This window comes from Strix uralensis, chromosome 25 (assembly GCF_047716275.1).
Source record: "Strix uralensis isolate ZFMK-TIS-50842 chromosome 25, bStrUra1, whole genome shotgun sequence".
Classification (NCBI taxonomy): Eukaryota; Metazoa; Chordata; class Aves; order Strigiformes; family Strigidae; genus Strix; species Strix uralensis.
In genome coordinates, this window is record NC_133996.1 from 3,925,222 (window position 1) to 3,945,420 (window position 20,199).

The window sequence follows — 20,199 nt, forward strand, 5'->3', positions numbered from 1 at the left end:
AAGGCGGCTGGAGCAGGACATGTACAAGAGGGAGAGGATAGGCAGTGACACACAGAACACCCCTCCCCGCTGGCAGCAGACAGGAAAATGTCCAAGACAGGCGTTGCGCTTTCTTAACAACATCTTCCTAACTGTACAGGCTGCCTTCCCTGGCAGGTGTAAGAGTCAGACGAGAGAGCATATTGAAAAGCACAAGACAGACAGGAACCACATTAGCAAAGAGCCCTTAAATTTGTCTCCCAAAAGAGAGTGGCTGCAAGGGTGAGGTTTTGTCAGAGGAAGATCAATTACACAGAACACAGACAGGAGGAGAAGTTCATTTGCAGACTCACCCTGCTCAGGGTCTTCCAACAGAACCCCTCTTTTTACCAGCTCCTCTCTTGGCTTTCGCATAGAAATCTTTCGTTCTAAAACTGATATTAAATTGAAAAAAAGCACTCAGAAAACAGGGTAAACTGGAAGTTCAAGATGATACTTTTTTAAAGGGATCCTCTGGAGGAAATAAAAGGGCTTCAAATTTCAGTGTTTTTGCATGGATTAAGAGGAGGGAGGAGGGACTGCACGTTCAGGCCTGCACTTCACACTCACTGGTGATCGTGGAGCAAACCCTCCCTCCCCACAGCTGCTTGGGGAGGTTCCTTGCAAGAGAGGAATTTATTTGTCTGAAACTACTGCTCCATGGCAAGGTGTTTCTGGAGAGATTGCAGGTGCCAGCCCATCACCAAAGTCACATTTTGGTTCTTACGCCTGTCAGCACTCAGGCTGGTGACAGCAAGCCCTTCTCGCTAGCCAGATGGCTAATGGCAGGAAGGGACTCCCCCCCAGCCCCGATTACTCTACCTTCCGAAGTCTCCTTAAATTTGTCACTGCTTTTCTTTTTCCTCCACTTCCAGGGTTTGAAGATCTTCCCGAAGCTTGAGAACTTGCTTTTCCTCTTTGTAGGCGGTGTGGTGTCACCTGATTCCAAAACATCTACCCCCATGCTGGCATCAGCTGGGGGGTGATCCACCTCTTCGGCTGCATGGAAAAGAATAAAAAAAAGTTACTTTTGGGCTGCAGAGAACAGCTGCCATCTCCCACCAGCCTGCCCCTTGCACACTGGGAAACGGTGGCACATGTTCATGCAAAGAAGGTAGCAAGAGTCCATGCCTTCACGTAACCCGTCAGCATTTCACATTAGCTTGGGGAGACAACAGAGGGGTTTCCAATGTTAACAGCGCACAGGGTAACCGATAAGAGGTTTTCTAATAAAACAAGCATTAGTTGAAGTTTGCGGTGTCACAGCTTCGCCCAAGGAACACAAATCCCTTTGCTGCAGTTTCTCATCTTCGGTTGGAAGCAACTGGTGCTAGACACAAGTAGTTACATGAACACAAATACCTTCCAGCCTGCAGAACAGACTTGCATGACTGTCTACACACACCGAAATTACCATCACAACAGCTGTATGTGCTACAACTCAGCTGCTCTGATTTTCCCCTCTATAAATAAGGCCAACAAAGCTGGCCAAGAGCAACAACTACACAGGAAAGCAACACAATACAGGCCTGCACTCCACCTACTGTACTCAAAGTCTCTGGAGAACAACACAAGAAGGACACGGAGGTGGGAAAGGACACGCAAAAAAAGCCCCCAACTTGCCGCAACAAAAAAGCTCATAAAGAAACAACTTGCAAAGCAGAACCAGAGCATGAAACACTAAGCTGGTGACTGTCAATTCTGGCTCGCCTGGTGTTGCTGTTTTCTGGGTATCTGATGAAACATAAGGGAACACTTACAATCAGCAGAATCTAGCAATGCCTGCAAAAAAAAAAAATATCAGAGTGCACACAACCTAAGTGAAGCCAGCTGGTGGCCTGCTTCGTGGTCTTAATTTACAGACTGAGAATCCCTTGGCTTCAGCACTGCATAAGAGAGGAGCACCCAAGCTGTGTTGCAGAACTCCATGAAAACACGCAGTACCGAGAACAGAGCCTCGAGACTTCCTACAGGCCTACGCCGCCGTCCTGCCAAGCGCCGCATACCACAGGCCGAGGCGCCGCGTTACAAACTGCACTTGCGCGTCTTATTTTTGAGCCTCTAAGTCAAATGTTCTGGAGTTTGCAAGCCTTCTGGGGTCACAAAAGACCTTTTAGTCAACTTCAGACAAGCCTGTATGACGTGCCTGCAGAAAAGACAATACCCCGTAGGCCACGCAGAAAGTTCAGCCAAGAATCCCATCTCCTGAGGCTAGGAGATTGGGAAAGGAATTTTAGGGAAAAGCTATTTTGCACATAGGACAAAGAGCTAATAATGTATCTGCCATATCCTACAAATATCCACCAAGGATACAGACCCAGATTTGAAACAGCGGATTCCTATCAAAACGGGGAAGAGCAGATTCAGCACAGGGCAAAAAACCAGGAAAAAATAGCTGTGTGTTGGTGGAGCTCTACCTGCAACCCCGCGGTGTTTCCTAGCGTGAGATTTCAGACCCCAGGAAGCCTCAAAAGCACGGGGAGCCCCAGCCACGGGCTCCCAAGCGGGCTCAGGCCAGCTGGGCTGGGGACAGGCTGTCACTGTGCAACACTGCGGGACAGACAGACCCCAATTTTTCAGTCTGAACACAAATGAAATGGAAGATCGCTGAATAATATGGGAGAACAGAGACCTTGCTAGCAGCACAAGGGAAACTGGAGAGTATTTCAGTAGCAGGATCTAGATCACATGCTCTTCAACCAAATGATGAAGGAAACTAGCCCAGGACTCAGGTTTACCAAGCGGCTGGAGTGGCAACGAAGCACCATTGTGCTAAACAGCAGGAAAAAATGATTTTCAAAGCTGATTGTGGCCATTTTAGACTTTACCTAAAATCCATGACCCTTCCAGCTCTGTACAGGTTTCTCTCCTCTCAGTCACAGGACTCCAGATTTCACACAGTGGTGGTTGATGGGGTTTGGTTGTTGGCTGTATTTTGTTTTTTTAAATCAGCCCCCTAACAGAAAGTTCACTCAGGACCAGTGAAAAGCTGATGCCAGCCAACATTATCTGAAAAAGCAAAATCAACTCAGCATCTGAGCTGCTTCTTAAAAAAATCTGGCTTCATAACCAGAGAGAATTTGGGTGGAAAGTAACATACAAGATGTCAGCACCGATCTGTGATTTTCTGTGGCTCTATTCTGTGATATTCTGCTGGGAGGGAGGGTGGGTGGGAGGAAGAGAGGACAAAAAAAAAAAAAAAGGCATTTCAAGCTCCCAGAAACCTAAGATGAATTGTCTGGATGTTTGGAGGCACTTTCTTCAGAGACTAGAACATTAGCCCTGGAGTTGTACATGTAATTTTAAAAAGCAGTATTCACTTTGTTCAACAGAGCGTTCCCAGAGTTTACGGGGCAGGCAAGACCGCTTGCCAGGCACAAGCTGTGGACTGAATTTGGATCCCAAGTGCCACACAAAGGCACTTCCCTCACCTTTCCAAGAGCAGTAACAGCGCTGAAGGCAGTCGTACCAACTCACTTCATACACATCCCTTCTCTCAATTGCTCTGAGGAATGTAACTTATGTGCTGCCTGCCACCCAAGGTGTCAGAGTGCTGCACTAAGCAAAATAAGTTATTAAAAGAAAACTCAACCACAGATTAATGAACGGAGACCTCAGCAAGCTGTGATGTCTCCATTTCCAATTAGAGGGAGAACGACAAGCATTCCCCCGCCACAGTCACCTCCGAGCAGCCACAGAGGAGCAGTGGACGTGAAAGGATGAGCCGAAACTGCAGGAGACACACGATATCCCCAAAGCAGGAGCAGCTAAACGCAGGGAGCGTGCGGGAGAGCCCACATGCAAGTTTTACTCCAGGAGGAAGAACCTTTCAGCAGCTTCTGCAGTCCAGGTCTGGCTGTCAAACCAAATACCATCTCAGGGTGGAGTTTCGCACCAGGTGCCTGACTGCCATTAATTGCAATCATGCAGGTTAATACAACAGCTAGGTTTCACAATGACCTTCAGCATCGATATGGAATAACTCAGTTCTTGCTTCTCTGCCGTGCTACTCCACCAGCCGTGCTACCAACTGCTCGTAGGCTTGTGCTGTGCATCAGGTCTTGTCCAACATGAAAACACTCGGTTTTGCTGTTTTATAATCAGTTCGGCATCTAAAAACAGCCACGCAAGAGGGGAAGACAGGCATACCATGTACCCCTTCACAGCATGAAACCCCAGTCCACATCATTTTCACCATTCCTTCTGCTCTGTGTAGAATAAAACTTGACACACATTATTAAACAGTGTGAACACCCAAGACGACAGCCCACGGGGCAATACTGATGCCATGAAAGAAATTTCCCTCATATAAAATAGGATCTATTCTGTCTGGTTCTGCAGCACAGACTGCTCACAGGAGAGCTTGTAATGCCCTTCCACAGCACTCTTCCTTCTACCATCCATAATTACCACATGGACACAGACATTTAAAACAGTCTGTTGTGATGCAATTATGAGTTACATTTACTGCTAATTAGCAGGTGGATCAGCAGCTGTAGGTGTGCTTTACTGATCTGTATTTTAAATAACCTCATTGTTCAGTGATTGTTCACATTAGATAATGCTCATACTCCCTCAGAAAAGGACCTTGCCTTCCATTTCCAGCTCAAATTTCCATGAAATGGTGCAGAAAGGACATTTCTTGCCCGACCTGCCTTCACTGTGAAGTGAGCCTTGGCAAGGTGGATTCTCTGCTTCCTCTTGCTTTGTTCCACAAGGTACAGGAGGGTACCTGAGCCACCTTGCAACGCAGGGCAGAAGCCCCTCCTTATCTGAGTCATGCACTGGAAAACTGCTAAGGGACAACAGCACAGTGCTTGGGGAAAGAAAGTGGGAAAAAAAAACATGAACCGGACTAAGTGAGGGGTGAGAACCGTCGGGAAGCTGATGCCCTCGCCCAACCCAGCTCTTGCTCAGCACCACAACTGTTCACCTGTGTGGCAAGTCTTGTCTAAGAGACCAGCCTCACCTTCTTCGCAGGCCAGAGAAACCTTTTAAAATTTATGAAAAAGGTTAAATAAGATCATGCAGGTGAACCCAGGGGAGTCCTCAATTGGAAGGTCAAGAGCTTTCCAATTCAGCAGGTTCCTAACGTGCCCCCATGCCAAAGCACACCCTTGTTTAACCTTTCTACAAGAGCTACATGAAGTACCCACTCCAGAAAAGCAACCCTGAAGCAGCGAGGGCCAGACAGAGCCCACCCTGGCACCAGCACACCGTGCCTAACGCACTGCCCCAGTTGAGAAAAACTCCAGAATAAAACATCTACTGCAACTTCTGCACATGGCCGCAGGCAAGCGCGGGTGCTTCTCCTGGAGCAGATGGCCTGGAGCACTCAGCCTGCCAGGCCTCGGACAGACCCCCGGGACCCAGCAGGTCTGGGGAGGGAGTTGTGCCCTGGCTGCTACCTCCCAGCTTCCCATCCAGAGCCTGCTGCCATTTCAGATCTTCTCTCTGAAACACTTAACATGTCCTGATCCTGTTCCATCAAAACAAGCAGGTGAATTTGAGCTGTTTAAACAGCAGATTTGTGTTAACCCAAAATGTTTAGACTGAAATAGTCTAGGGAAACGTCACAAAATTGGCACAGCCCGGAGACACAAGAAGGCAGAAAGCTCCAGCAGTGCCAAGCAGCTAGGATGCAATTCTCCATCAGTACGCCTGGCCAGCTGGTCTTTCAAACCCTCCCCCTGCAGACTGCTACACACATTTACACTCCAGTCTTGCAGTTAAAACCCAGGCAGAAAAAAAACCTCTTCTCCCACCGCACCTTGTGGTAGGTGCAAACTGTTGTGCAAGAACATGGGGGGTGGTGATCTACTGCTGTAATGTTTTTTTCCGGAGAAGAGAAACCATTTCAGTGGAAGATGGAGACTCGCAGTTGGTCTCCAAGCTCGTCACGCAGTCAGCAAGTGGCTGCGGTGCTGCATGTGTCATCTGCTCCCAAAACTTTCCTCAGGCTTGGGGCTGCCATTCCCATTAAAGATGGTAAAGCTTTCACTTCTACTGCTACTCTCAATGGGTCAAACCTGCAGAGCCAGGATCTGTGGGGTCAATTAAAAATACCACACGTGTTCACACCATTGCCGTGCACACAGGACACTCACAACAGCAAGCAGCTATCTAGCTGACCTTTAGGAAATACCAGCCTAGAAATGTAATGGTTTAATGGTCACACCACGGTCCAAGGGAGGAAAAGCCATCACGTGAGCAAATACAGTTAATCCCCATCTTCAGAGATCAAGCCCCAAAATACCTTTCTGCACAGCAATGCAGAAACCAGCCTAGAAAAAGGCACGGTAGAGAGTTCAGGCACCAACATGAATAAACAGAAAGCATTTCTTTCATTAAGGATCATCTCTCATAGGGAAGATACCTGCAATAGCACATGAGATAGCAGCACCTCTGATGCACTCTAAAAACAAACCTAAACCCAAGCTGCATCAAGTGTAGGTCATTGCAGAATTAGTGTTGGTGAATTTTTAAATCATTTTAACTCGGGCCACACACCATCAAAATCCAGTATGGCTATGGAGAAGTTTTATTTTGTTTTTAACTGGCACACCATTACATAAGCTAAAAATCACTTCAAGATCCGAGTTTGAGACCCTAACAAAGCAAGACTGAAGGCTGTGAAGAAATCAAAGAATTGCATCCCAGATGCTGACAATTCACATTATATTGCTATATGCCTAGGAGGGAAACTACTGATTTCTAGTGTTCATGAAGAAAACGGCACAATCCTTTAAGCATGAAGGGTCAGTGAGCCCCAGGACAGGACTGCAGATTGAAGCAGTTAGGAAAAGACTGAGAACATGCTGCTTTTCTCCCTAAAACATCTCTGCAGACATCCAAGAGTTGGTAGAGCAGACTAACTCCAAAAGATGTGTTTCACCACCGCCTGACTACAACAGGCTCTCTGCCCCAGCCCTTCTCAGAGATGTAAGACCTGTTAAATTCTATTTTCACTAAGACTCATCCTCACAAAGGAAACAAGAAAGTATCAGTATTTTGCTTTGTAACCAGACTTGCATAGCATGTAAATCACGAGCTTGAGCCAGATTTTTTCCATCTGCAAGCCACAGTTCACCCAGAACCTGATCCATCTCTTACCGTAGTAGTTACTACAGGATTTCCACAAATCCCAGGAGTTTCTGTTCATAAGGAGCTCACTGGGCATTTCTGTCTCACAGTCATAGCCTCAAGGCTCACATCCAGACAGAGCTGCAGCAGTGAGACTGTGCTACAGCAAAAGACAGTGTAAATGCTTAGCTGAGAGCTAAAAAGCACTCCGACAAATGAGGCACTTCAGTGCCACAGCAGCAACTCTGACCACTTCTGCTTAACCGCCTTTATTTTCTTAAGTTACACACACACCTGAAGTTCTGCTATCACACCAGCTCTGAAGGTGCACCGGGAACTTCTGCTGAGGACGTGGCTGCTCACTACACACCTAACACCGCACGTTTGACGGTACAGCCTGGACCTAAGGCTACAGCGGGACCCGCTGCCTCGCAACATGGAGCCTGCGCGGGATCCTCGCCGGCTAACAAACCCGCCCGTTGCCAAAACAGTGTTGATGCACAGGCTGGAGAATAATTCGGCTCCCTTGTCGCTTTGTTGTGCCGGGCAGAGCAGTTAAGAATCCAAAAAGCTTTCAAACAAACAGCTACAATTCAAAAAGCAAACGAAGACTCTTTTGAGGGAAATGTTGTTAAAGTATCAAAAAAGCACTTTAGGTAAATGTTTCTAAGCTTCCTATAATAGCTTTAAAAACTTCATGTGCATTTCCTGAATGGTCCAGGGAAGAAATGAATCCTGACTTTAAAGCAATAAAAGGCTGTGGTCACAAAGCAGCCTCAAACAGTCCCAGCCTTCGGCTTCCCTGTCTTTTGTACGTTTGGAATCACCATAATCTTCACAAGACTTTTCAACAGCATCCTGCCAAAGTTAAGGCGAGAACCACCTCTTCAAGTTCACAATTTATTCAGCAGGAACTATGCAAGCTGTGCCATGAAAAACGACTTCAGATAGCAAATGACCAGTTGAGGAAACACCACGTCTGCTGGCCTCCAGTCTCTGGCAAAGGACAACGTCATTACACCAAGCGAGCCCACTCCCCTGAAAATTAGCACCGTCTCGGGTGCTTGATGAGAGAAAGAGCCCAAGACTGAACAGGCCAGCTTCTAGCAGCGCATAAATCCAAGGAGAAGATGCTGTTAGTCTCCCATGGACAGTATGAAGACGACTGAAGTTTTACTTCTCCCTTCCACTCTCTCAATACCACTTATTTTTAGCAGCTCTTGAACAAGACTAGCTGGAGTGAACTGGGGGTGGGGAAAGGAGAATGACTGGTTTTATCTGAGCCCTAAAAATACTTGGTAGGTTCAAAGTTATAAAAGTGAAAAAGAATGCAAAAACCCACTGTATCTCAGGGAGCTCTCCATGGGCAAATGGCAAGTGTTTCTCAAAATCAGATAATTCTACTTTACGGATGAGAGTAACTCAGCCCAGACAGCTGACAGCAAGTCAGTATGAGATAAAAGGGAACAGCACGATGCGTAAAGTCTCCTCTTATAGTCAGGGCATCGAACAGCACCGAAGACAGAGACCTGGAAATAACACTGACCTACACACAGCGCTCTGGAGTAGTGCTACTGCCAGGACTTAAAGCAAGGTTGTGTTTGCTACAGCCTGCCAGTTACTCAGATACCTCGCAGAGCAGGGAGAGAAAACAAGCAGGACTGCCAAGCTCCTTCTCCCCCCAAAACTACTATAGCTGCCCCAAAAAGCTGGGTGGCATTACACACAAGGAGGCAATCCTGGGCAGCTCCGGTCCGGGCAGACTATCAGGGCTGGCTCCTACCCCGCTCAGGTGAATTTTAGCGCTGTCCAAGCGCTTTGCAAAGCTAGTGTCCCTAAACCTGGCCGGGCAAGGCAGAGGCTATCCCTAAAAACGGCAGCTCGGAGCCTGTCTGAAGATCAGCAGAACGTGTTGCACAGCGATTGCATGTGACATGAGTAAGAGAAAGGAAGGAAATGGAGTTATTTCTCTGGTTTCTCTTCCCAGCTCCTGAGCTGGGTGCAGGTTACACAAGCTCCGCATTCCACTCCTCCCAACTCCTCCGTTTCACCTGCAATCCTGCCCTGCCGCAGCCCCAAAGTTGCCTCCTTCTCCCCTGCCCTCCATTACTCACCAAAAGCAGCTGGATTTACCGGTCTCGAGAAGTGCGGCTGCCCCATTAGATTCTTTTCTAAGCAGCTCTCCGGGAGAAGGCGGGAGGGGGAAGAGAGGAGGAAAAAAAAAAGTCTACCCTGAGAGAGCACTTTAGTCCTTTAAAATGATAAATCCACGCTTCGGACTAGGAAAGAGCCCGGCGAGCGAGGCGGCTGCCAACTCTCAGGCAACGGCATGGGTGTCCGACGGACCAGCGCAGGTCCTGCTCTCCCCGTGCCCCATGGCCGGGCACTTGAATCTCATAAATAGGCGGCCGTGCCAGCTCCCTTCACACAGGAATGCCTGTCATTCCAGAGCCGAGCTGGCTAGGGCCAAAGCTCAGGAAGGGGAGGAGACAGCCAGCCACGCTCCAGCCACTTAGCTGCATAATCCAAATCATCAACACCCCTCGCTCCTTCCTCGCATCAAGTTTAGCAAGAAGAGAGAAAAGCCGGGAGCGAGGAGAGAGGGAGACCGGGGCGTTTTGCTCAAGGAAGGGCTTGGAGAAACCACGCACGCCAATGCACGGAGAGGTTTCACCTCCCAAACGGGATCAAGGAGGTAAGAGCGTACCTGAGCCTGCAAAATACAAACCAAGGCCGTCATGAATGAGAAAGCATGGTACTCTAACTGTTGTAGGAGCTGCACTATCCCGAGTAAAGGGAATTTCAAGAAGAGTGCCTGAGCTGACACGCATCTAGCCAGACGTGTAATAAAAATACAATTTCGTAGCAATTCCTCTCTCTGCTAAGGTTACCAGGAAGAAAGTAGGAGCAGGGAGCGTGTCTTCTTGTTTAAATTAAATTTAACAAAGGAAAATTTAAATTCAACAAGGAAAGTAAGAGTTTGTTTATTCATGTGTCACATCTTGCTGGTTGAGGTAACAAATATCCCCCTCAACATTTGCATCACAGTAACAAAGATTTCCAGAGTTTATGTCCACTTGGATTCTTGAATTTTTCATCAAAATTTATTACAGGACTTCAGTGAACCTACAGATCATTTCTAACCCCTGTACACCATAGCACAGAGGAGCGGGAAAACCTTTAACCATCCAGAAGCTTAATTTTAACTCCGAGGAAAAGGAAAAACAATTTTCAAAAACATACAGGAATTTGCTGCAGCATCACACTAGTGAACCCATCTGACCCAGCCAGGTTTGCTCTCTCCTACTGGAGGAAGAAGCGGTTTTAAACGCACCAAGATTTGCTGCAGCTCTCAAGGTCCCTGTCCTTGTCGGGCCAGCAGCCGCAGTACTTCAATACCACCGAATATCGCTCAGGCAGCCAGGAAGATTTCAGGACAAGCTCACTACTGCAGCAGTCCCAATAGTAAAAAATCTTCTATTCTGGGAAACAACAAAATCCAAGATTGTCGATTTGGGCTGGTGCAGCTGGGAACAATCAATGCTGCACATTAGTCAGAACAGACCCCCAAAGCGAACGCCCGCTTCGCAGCGGCGGAGATCGCCGTTCACAGCCACGTGTCACAGTGGGAGGCAGTTCTGCAGCCAACACACCCCAGGAGAGGGAAGGGGGTAGTTTTGAAATCTAATAAAACTCCACCTAAGCCACAAACACACCTGGAAGACATTGATGCTCTTAGTTCCTCTATTAACATACTAGACATGCCATCGGACAACTTGCAAACCCATGTCTCTCCTCCGAAGCACAGCTGTGAAAACACCGGAGGAAGCAGGACACCTCTGCACCTTCTCCACCTGCACCCGGCTCGTCCCTATCCCTGCGTGCTGAGCAGATAAACCACCATCCCCACGGACAGCAAGAGCACGGCGGCAGGAGCAGGTGGAGGAGCAAGGGATCAGCAGACACACGGGGGTGGAGGAGCAAATAGCGCTCTCCTCCCTCGCGCAGAACACATGGACGTTCCTGAAAGCGCTGCTCTTCTCAGCCTCCCACCACCAGACATCTCTGCGCTCGGAAGAGGAGCCTGCGTTTCTGTCTGGTCAGCCACTGCAGTCAGTCTTCCAAGTACTTTTGATTTTCATTGTGGGCAATTAACATACTGATTCACAGGCATGCTCCACCTCATTTAAGACTCTTTGCTTTGAAACAAAGAAAAAGCCATTTTAAAGCCATTTAAATATGCTGCCATCTGGCAGAGACCCACAAAGTTCAGAGATAGAGCCTGCAAGACTTCTCCAAGTCTGTAAATCAGCTGTCCAGCTTGGAAGAAGGTCTGGAAAAAATATCCCTGCATCTGGGAACACTACAGAACGCTAAACACTGCATCTAGACTTGCCTGACTTCCAAGGAGATTAAAGCCGTTGCATTTTATATTGCATTTTCTCTGAATTAAGAGTGCACAAAGCTCTGCTGCAGAACAGATGACACACGGTAGGTTGTTAAAGCACCGCAGCACAATCACATGCCTGACCCCTTATTTCTACATTAGTAAATCATGAAACATTAGCTTAAATTTCAATGAAAGATTTAAACAAATGCATTTAAATTCACAGCGGCTGCAGTCCAGGAGCACACAGGGCAGTTACTCTGGTGCCACACGGTAACACACTAGGCTGTGGAAACACAGTTATGAAATAAAGCCCTTTCACATTTCCGTATCATTGATCAGGCCTTACGAACCATCATGAAAAGAGTAACAAGGCTATTTGGCAAAGGCACTTGTAATCAAGTTTGTACCAGAAGCATTAATATTTGCTTCTGAAACAGGGCTGTGGTGCTCAAGGGGCCAAGAGATACAAATCTACATTTCAAACTGCAACTGGCTTTGGACTTCAAACATCCTTTAGGGCTATCAGCCACAACTCTCTCCGCTTTGGGGTATAAAGAACAAAAACCCTACCAGAAGAGGGCTGACAAAATGCAGAAAACTGCAGAAAACCAAAACAAAAGTACCACCAACATCATTCTTTTCAAGGTGGACTCCTGGCCAGAAAAACCTGCCAGTCCATCCTTCAGTTCCACCTCTGGAAAGAAAGGTGAAAATTCTGCACATCCCAAAAAAATGTTCCTGTCTCAACTCCGGCCCAAGGATAAAGCATAAGAGCAGCCATACTTACTGTGCTCTTAAGTAACCCTTTGCATCCATAGTGATTTGTTTCACAGTGGGGGAAAAATATGGGACAAAGCAACCTGGCCAAGGTCCCTGCCAGCAGCACCTGAAGAGCACAGAGCACTGGCACAGGGTTTAGCTCCCTGTCTAGCAAGGTTGCTTCAGCTCTACCAACAGCAGAGAGACGAAACCTCAGCCCCCATCCAATTGGACATCTAGGATAAAGGAAAATCCACGTTTCAAGCAAGGACAAGTAATGAATGTCCAAAATTCCCATCGTAACACAGAAGGGCCATCTGACTTAGCAGCAGAGCAACCAGAAGAAACCAGAGCAAAGTCTTTACTCCTCAGGGACAGGTGAAGACCTTTATGAGAAGGAAGAGCTCAGAACAGCAAAGAGCTTTCTACAGGAAAGCAAAAAGGGATATGCCTGATAGTCCCTTCAATATTTTCTTCTAAAAATGTAACCAAAAAAATCCCAGTTACTTGAAAATTTTACAGATTTTCAGGAGAGTCAGATGGCTAAAACAGAACAAGAGGAGTGGTTATGGGCAGCAAATGCCCAAGAAGTGGGGTACATCACTTTCCTCTGGAGTTTCATTTCCTCTCCATCCAGAGCAGCATCCCATTAAAAACCCAGTATTCACATGTTAATAGTCTGTTTATACACATCGTAAAAGGAACTCTTCTAGATTGTTTCACTTTAAAATCTAATGAAACCCATAATGAGCACAAATATTAGCTCCTTTAATAAAAACACTGTTGCTCACATTTCAGTTCACACCAACGTGAAACACCACATTCATCTACAGTGACTCAGACATTTATGTTCCATGATTCAGCCACAGGAACATTCAAAAGGACTCTTGCATTATCCCATCCATGCAGACGGAGCTGTCTATTTAAAACCAGTGATACTGGGCGTTTTCCTTTAGAGCCCATCAGCAAAAAAGTCAGCAGGAGCTACAGGACGTTTAAGGCTCTTTCCTTGCTGGAGATGCACCCACCTGAAACACTAACACAGGCCCATGGTACCACCTTACCAGGAGGATTGGCAGGGAGAAGAAAAAGTGGCAGCATCACGACTCTGGATGCGTTTCACCACAATCTGTTTGCTAGCAATCCTCAGCAGCTTTGGCAGAAAAAGGAAAATATTAAAAATATATTATATATACTTAACAGCTCTGGCTGCCTACAAAGATGACCATTTCTGAGCTGTGCTCTGAAACAGAGCATGTGGGAGAGTTGCTTCTCTCCCACATCTAACTACGACAGCAGACCAAGGGGAAGCGTGCGGGTAGTCAATCTGAAAGGTCACAAGCCAACACAACGTGACGCTCTTCCTTTCCCCTCACATGGTATCAAAAGTCAGCCCGATACCCGGTGTGGAAATGGAAAATGGTTTATTTATAAGCCAGCTGGCATCGCATTGTTTAGGTTCTGTATACTTTGATGAAAGGGCGCTGGTTCGGATGAGACAGAAAAGTGAGGTAACCACTCCTAAACCACATGATTTCCTCCATGCTTCCTGTGACATTTCCAAGAGGGAAACTCCTATTTCCCAGAGCATTCCAGTCCCCTTGTCCCCACCAATTAGTCAGCATGGCGATAGCGCCTGCTCCATCTCAGAAAGCAAAGGGCAGCGGATCTAGCACAGCAGGGACTGCCCTGGTGCCACCACGTATGTACTGGTGGGGGGGGAAAGGGGGGAAAAGCAACCCATGTGCTCCAGCAGCCCAGATGTTGACCGGGATGGAGCACAGCTGGAGGAAGAGCATTGCTCTAGGGTCAGCAGCAGGCTCTGCCAACGAGCTCACTGACAGCACGTCCAGCCTCACGTTTAGGAAGGGAAAATAAAGCTGAGGACGTGCTCCTGAAAAGCCTCATGATCACAGCGGGTGGCTGGAACACAAGGAATCGCTTAATTGTCTCAAAGACCAGGCTAAAGAAAATTGCGTAGTAGGCCTTGGGGCCAAGAGAAGCTTAAGGCCAAAATATCCCCCAGCTTTGTTTTCCAGCGGAGGAAGTGCAACTTTCAATGAGAGCACGTTTTTGAAAACGTATCATCTTCGATGCCTCCTCACCATTCACTGTAATTATAACACATGCTAAATATTTTCTTGTTTACTAGTGAGGGAATGCTAAGGAATGTAATCCTGACAAAATTAAAGATTCAGTCACATCTTGGCTAACTTGATCACCGTGGTGATTCATGGCTATGCCATCTTGAGGCAAGGGAATCTCCAAAGCTGACAAACTACTTTTTGGAGCACCTTGAAGCAGCATTAAAAGAAACACTGGTCAGAAGCCAAATGAAGCACAGATATAGGACACATTCCAGCGAAGCATCAGGCATCAGCAAAGCATCAGCATATTCCCAACAGTGAAGCACTCGGAGGCAGGATACCCATCTGCCACTTCCAGCTATATTATTAGGAACACATTAAGCAAAAACATGGAGAAGAAAATTACATTAATTATTCCATTGTTTAGGGAAGAAACAGGCATGGCATTTAGCTTAACTCTTGTTTAACCTTCTCCTGCAGCAAAAACGAAGATACTCGGAGAAGAACATATAAACTGACATTAGCTAAGGCTTCCCACTGCAAAACACTGGAAATAAAGAGTGACAAAACTAACAGAGCTGCAGCACAAATCAAAAATATATCCCCCTCCTTTCAAACCACTACTCAGCACGTGCTTTTAGGACTGGCACAAGTACACAGTGCTCTTCCTAAGCCAGTGGCTGCAGTACAGATGTGTTAGTCACATCCCCCACGTTAACTACCTTACTGGACAAACCTAACTCACACAAGATTTTACAGCTTTATACAGACATTATTCAAACTAACCAAGTCCTTTGGCCAAGTGGTAAACCCATCTATGCCACCTATAAAACCGATGGGACAAACTCTGTTAAGCACTGGAGATTGCAAATTAACAGCAAGAATAGCAGTAAATATGAAACCTCTCAGATTAGATTAAATTGAAATTAACCCTCAGGGGTAGCACTGTATTTAACTCTAGAAACTAGTCTGCAATGTATAGGTCAAGGTCCACAGGCTCCGATCCATTAAAAGATTCATGATCCCAAATTTCTCTTCCTACAAGATGCCAAACCACGGCTTAAGCTGAAAGCCTCTCTGCCTATGCGCTAGCTGAAAAGGCAGCAAGATTTCTCTGTAAAAGCCTTGTTTCCTCTTTTTAACGTTCCACAAAAATCCCAGCAAGCGTACTTGCTCTTTTGTATCTGAAGATGAAACTGCAGCAAAACATTTTAGTATTTCCTCTGCCATCCCAAAGGGCTCATTGCAGGCACACCGCACCAATAAGCCAAATTATCCTTCAACACCTAGAGCTCTTCAGTCTGAAGTTACATTTTTTCCAAATTACTGCACAAAGCCAGCCAGTGCCAGGGCATCCTACCATCCTTCACTCACTTGGCTCTGCCCAGGGAGACTTACAAAAGCGCCTTGGTTTAGCTTTTGGGGAACACCCAACTTCCCCACCGCACCTGCTCTGCTTTAATTATTGACTAGGCTAGAAGCTCCTTATTAAAATGCAAGGCAAGTTTGGCACACAGTCTCAGCTTCTGATCATCTCGAGCAGATACATTTGGAAGAGACACCCAAATTCCCTGCCACAGTTCAGAAATTAAAAGAAACGGCAGATAGATTTGGCTTAAGGCACTTAAATTCAACAAGAAGAATACTTTTTGCAGCCGTACAACTGAACACTCTCCTAAAATTTGAAATTTTAAACCCCAACTTTAGATTCACACACAAACATCAGGTTTAAAAGCTTCCTTTCAAACATACTGTGTTTTTACAAGCCATTTCTACCTGAGTGAATCTAACAGGTAATTACAGGTTTGACCTCCTTCTATTGCACAAATATGCCTTTTGAAACAATGTGGATAAATATTTGCCCAATACAAGAAGACAACTCCAAGAGGAACCATTCCAGTTTATCAACTTTGTGATTCATGTTGATACAAGCTTTATTCTCTATTTAAGGAACAAGATAAGGCTTTGGAAGTTCATCTAGTCAAATACATTTCACAGATCTACCATGGGCCACCCTAAACAGTGGCACATCCAGACCACGGGTCACACCCAGACAAGGGCCATCAGCAAGACAGTCAACCTCAACCTCAACTCTTCAAATATTTACTATTGCTCAAGCACCAAGGTGTCTCCAAGCACCACCGAGGCTGAAGATTGAAACATGCCGAGTAAAAGATTGCTGCTAGCTTGATGAAAGCAATGCTTGGGTTTGTGCTGTGAATCATCCCCTTCCTTACCCCTTTTGAACTGGCTCGCTGGGGAGAGAATGATGGAGGCCCAAAGGAGCTGAAAGCAAAATGTGAGCACCCTGTCTAACCCCCTTCAGCTCCTCCCGAAATCCCAGCCCCTGCCCTGATGCTCCTCTGTTTTCTGCCAGCGCCAAGAGCTCTTGTGAAAACAAGACGGTGGCAGACATGAGCACGAAGAGCCGTCCCAGACCAAGGCGCAAAAAGCAGACGTGACAATTGCAAACAGGTAGCTCGTGTCCCAAGACATACACAGATCGGGTCCCCAAAACCAAACGCTGTTTACACATCACATTGACTCACACAAGCTGCAGAGACAATGCCATGGCAATTGTTTATAGTGTCAAGGCCATTTCAGATAATTAAAGGAAATGTCAAGAGATGAGATAACACCAACAGTTCAGAAGGTACGGCTGATTGTAACCTCGTAAGAAGCCGCTTCTCCCAGAGCTGCTCCCCCTCTTGCAGATGTGACCACACATTCCCAGAATCCTCATTTCACCTCATTCCCTTGCTCCTGCATTTGTCGAGCACCAGCAGCGACCTTGTTTAGGAGCAAGTAGCACCATATCAAAAGAGTGGCTGGAAACCCTTTCCGACACTATCAAATAACACTCCCATCTACTCAACGCTCAGCATGGTCGCATGTGGGGCTGCAGACGGTCTCTGAGCACTGCTGCTGAGAGGAAACGTGGTTAAATCGAAACAAGACTGTTTCTGCCAGTAAGAGGTTAGACTGTAGCCCAGCACGGCCACTGCAGTCCATCAGGCCTGGCTCTGAAGCAGCCAGCTCGAATGCCAACAGCCGTGAGCTCTGCAAGGGCAAGCTACTCAAATATTTACTCACCTTCTCAGACAAATTTTGCAGCATAAGGAGTTATAGCACACTACTATTTCAAGTATGTAAGCTAACAAGCTTACAGCCAACCCAGGAGGGCTTGTGGGAGTCCTACCTTCACTTGAAATGCAGAAACCCCCCCCCCCAGTCAGTGGGCTAGACAGAGCAGCGTGATTCACCTCGCTCCTGACCCTGGCAGCCTTTGTAAGCCTCACACCTCTGTTAAACACCTTGAGAGAGGGGCTCGGATCAAAGAATGACGTGGCAGAGATTAGGCAGCCACCGAGCTCCATGCTACATCCCATGGCTCCGTGAGGTTACAACGTACTTCCCAATGCTCAAAGAGGTCAACGCTGCTCATTAGGGAGAAAGATCTTACAAGTATCAGTACAAACTCCCCACCACAGCATGCACCAAAGAGTTCCCGCCTCAAGATCCACAGCACACAAGACTAAGCAGCACCAAAACTCAAGTTCAGGGGTTTTCAGCTCGCAGGAAGAATGAGCTAGAGCTACCTTTAAGGGGTTCAAAGAGAACCCACCGAGAAAACCAGGTACATCTGGATTAACTAACTTCAGAGGGGTCCGTGCCTCCTGTCAGAGGATGTTCAAAGGTGCACAAATGGGAAGTTGAAAACCAGGGCTCCAAGTAAGCACATTCTTCAAACAGTAGTTACAGCAAGGATACATCAGAGCAAGCAATTGGATTGGTGCACAAAATTTAGGGTGTGCAAACAAACATTAAACCATTTCTTCATGTACTTTAGGTTTGAAACAGGGAATTTGTTCTTGTGCTGGATTCCCATCTGAAGAAGCATGCAGAAGGCACTAGCTCTCTTGCTGTAAAAATGCCATCCCAAGGCTTCCCCCAAGCTCCCTGAAATTACAGGTTGCGACAACACCACCTAAATCCATTACCTTATCAACAGCAGGGCTAGCTGGCCCCTGGGCACTTAAACTGAAACCCAGCTGGTCCAAAATCCTAGATGGCCCCTTGGCTACACTAGCCCACATCTACACACGAGTCATTAGCAACGCTGAAGCCCATTTCTGCTGTAAGGGAGCTCCTCGGAGCTTCCAAAGCAATTCTCACCTTCGGCAAGGGAGTGGGGGGGGATGGGAAAAAAACCCCTCACCAAAAAATAAGCAGTTCTTAATGAGATTCAGATCAGCTTTAAAAAAAATAATCAAAGCCTGGAAACTAAAAGCTGACTGACCCTGTAATGGAACTTTCCCATATTTATGGAAATTTCTGGTTTGGCACAAAAACATCTGCTCATTTAGTGGGTGTTGTAGAAATCACTTCTATACTGTAGTGATGCTGAAAGAAAGAGGCCCGTTTTATTGTTAATTGAGCCTCTGGCTACAGAGCAGAGAAAAAACTGTTTTCTCTGACTTTGAAACTCAAATTGTAATTCTCACCAGGGTGTAGGTCTTTACCTCTCGCACCATACGCAGTAGTCTGATTTCTGCCCATAACTACAGAACCATAAGTCACTATGTCTGGCCCTGCTGCAACCAAGGACATAACTTGACCTGGCGGTGACAACACCACTGTTCCAGCTCGTGACAAACCCTGCATAAAAGTCAGGCCACTAAAACACGGAGGTGTGTGGGCCCAACGGGAAAGCAATCCTGTCTGTAATGAACGTCGGCGAGTGACTGAACATGCGCTAGGGTTTTTCTCTTTCCTCCCTACATGATCATTTTGGTTCTTGTGTTTTCCTGCCATTGGTTACCTTGCAATTTATCAGACTGCTTAAAAACAAACTCAGGATAATCCTTTGAAAAACCCCACCAGTTACTTTTGTTTAGAACAATTGCTACAGGCTATCACAGATGCAAAATTAGGCTTTCAAACCGGAACTGATTATACTCTGCAAACATGATGGCCCGGGCATGGTCTCCAGCACAGGAACTCACCCAACTGCAGATTTTTGATGCCAGGAAGGCATGACGAAGGGAAGTCTCTTTTTATACTTGTCCTTGTTCTTCAGTTCTTTTCCTAAACATTTATTTAGGGATGGGCTCAAGGGATCTTTGCTGTGGAAGAGTGAATGGCTTCATAAGGCAACAGGGTGCTCATTATCAAACTCATTTTTAAAAAAAGAAAGAGAAAATCCAGGATCACTGCAAAACAGTGCCCTAGACACCATCTCCCAAAATTAACTCTAAGAAGACTGATCAATACTTTATCCTGAAGAGGAAAATAAGAAAAAGCCCTGAACAGATAGGGAGTGTCAAGGGTGCCAGACTGACTAGTATAATCCCATTATAGAGTTATCCAGAGCAAGCAGTTTGCTCAATATTTGAGAGATAACAGGATTAACTTCATGTTCAACATCATTTCAGTCTAATAATTGCAGAATCACTCCTAAGGCCCTAATGTCATTGATTCAACAGGGGATTCCCATCAACCCCCCACCAGCCCCTGCTTTGAAAGCCCGTTCATTAGCTTCAGCATCTTAAGTTAATTACTTTGAGAGATTTTTTCCTTTCCTCCCCAAAGCAAAATGTAACTTAACCCCTGCAACGCACCGTGCTTGAGCAGAACAAACTTCTGTCTTCCCTCCAGGAAGGGACAATGTTTACTTTCCTAATCACCACTAACATCTCCAAGATTTAACTTTAAGATCAAAGGGCTGGGGAGGGGAGGCAGCTTTTCCAACAGTTTGGTTGAATTTCAACAAAAAATCATTGCAGGGGCTGGTTATAGTCCTCTCAATGATCAAGGGTCAGCCTCAGACGTCTGCCTAACTCTGCCTTCCTGAGATGGGGA

At 46.5% G+C, this 20,199-nt stretch overlaps 1 protein-coding gene across 9 annotated transcripts in view; it reads right to left on the bottom strand.

The window, feature by feature from the left end:
• Nucleotides 1-20,199, bottom strand: part of PHACTR4 (phosphatase and actin regulator 4) — a 79,068-nt gene that overhangs the window by 14,841 nt on the left and 44,028 nt on the right. For 7 of the 9 annotated variants that reach the window (XM_074894162.1, XM_074894159.1, XM_074894160.1 and 4 more), the window contains 2 exons: nucleotides 841-1,017; nucleotides 333-413 (listed from right to left, as the gene is read on the bottom strand). In XM_074894162.1, the coding sequence (XP_074750263.1) occupies nucleotides 333-413; nucleotides 841-1,017 (258 nt within the window). Of the gene's footprint in view, nucleotides 1-332; nucleotides 414-840; nucleotides 1,018-9,215; nucleotides 9,539-20,199 lie in introns of those variants that run through there. The other 2 variants (XM_074894157.1, XM_074894163.1) reach the window with 2 other exon arrangements.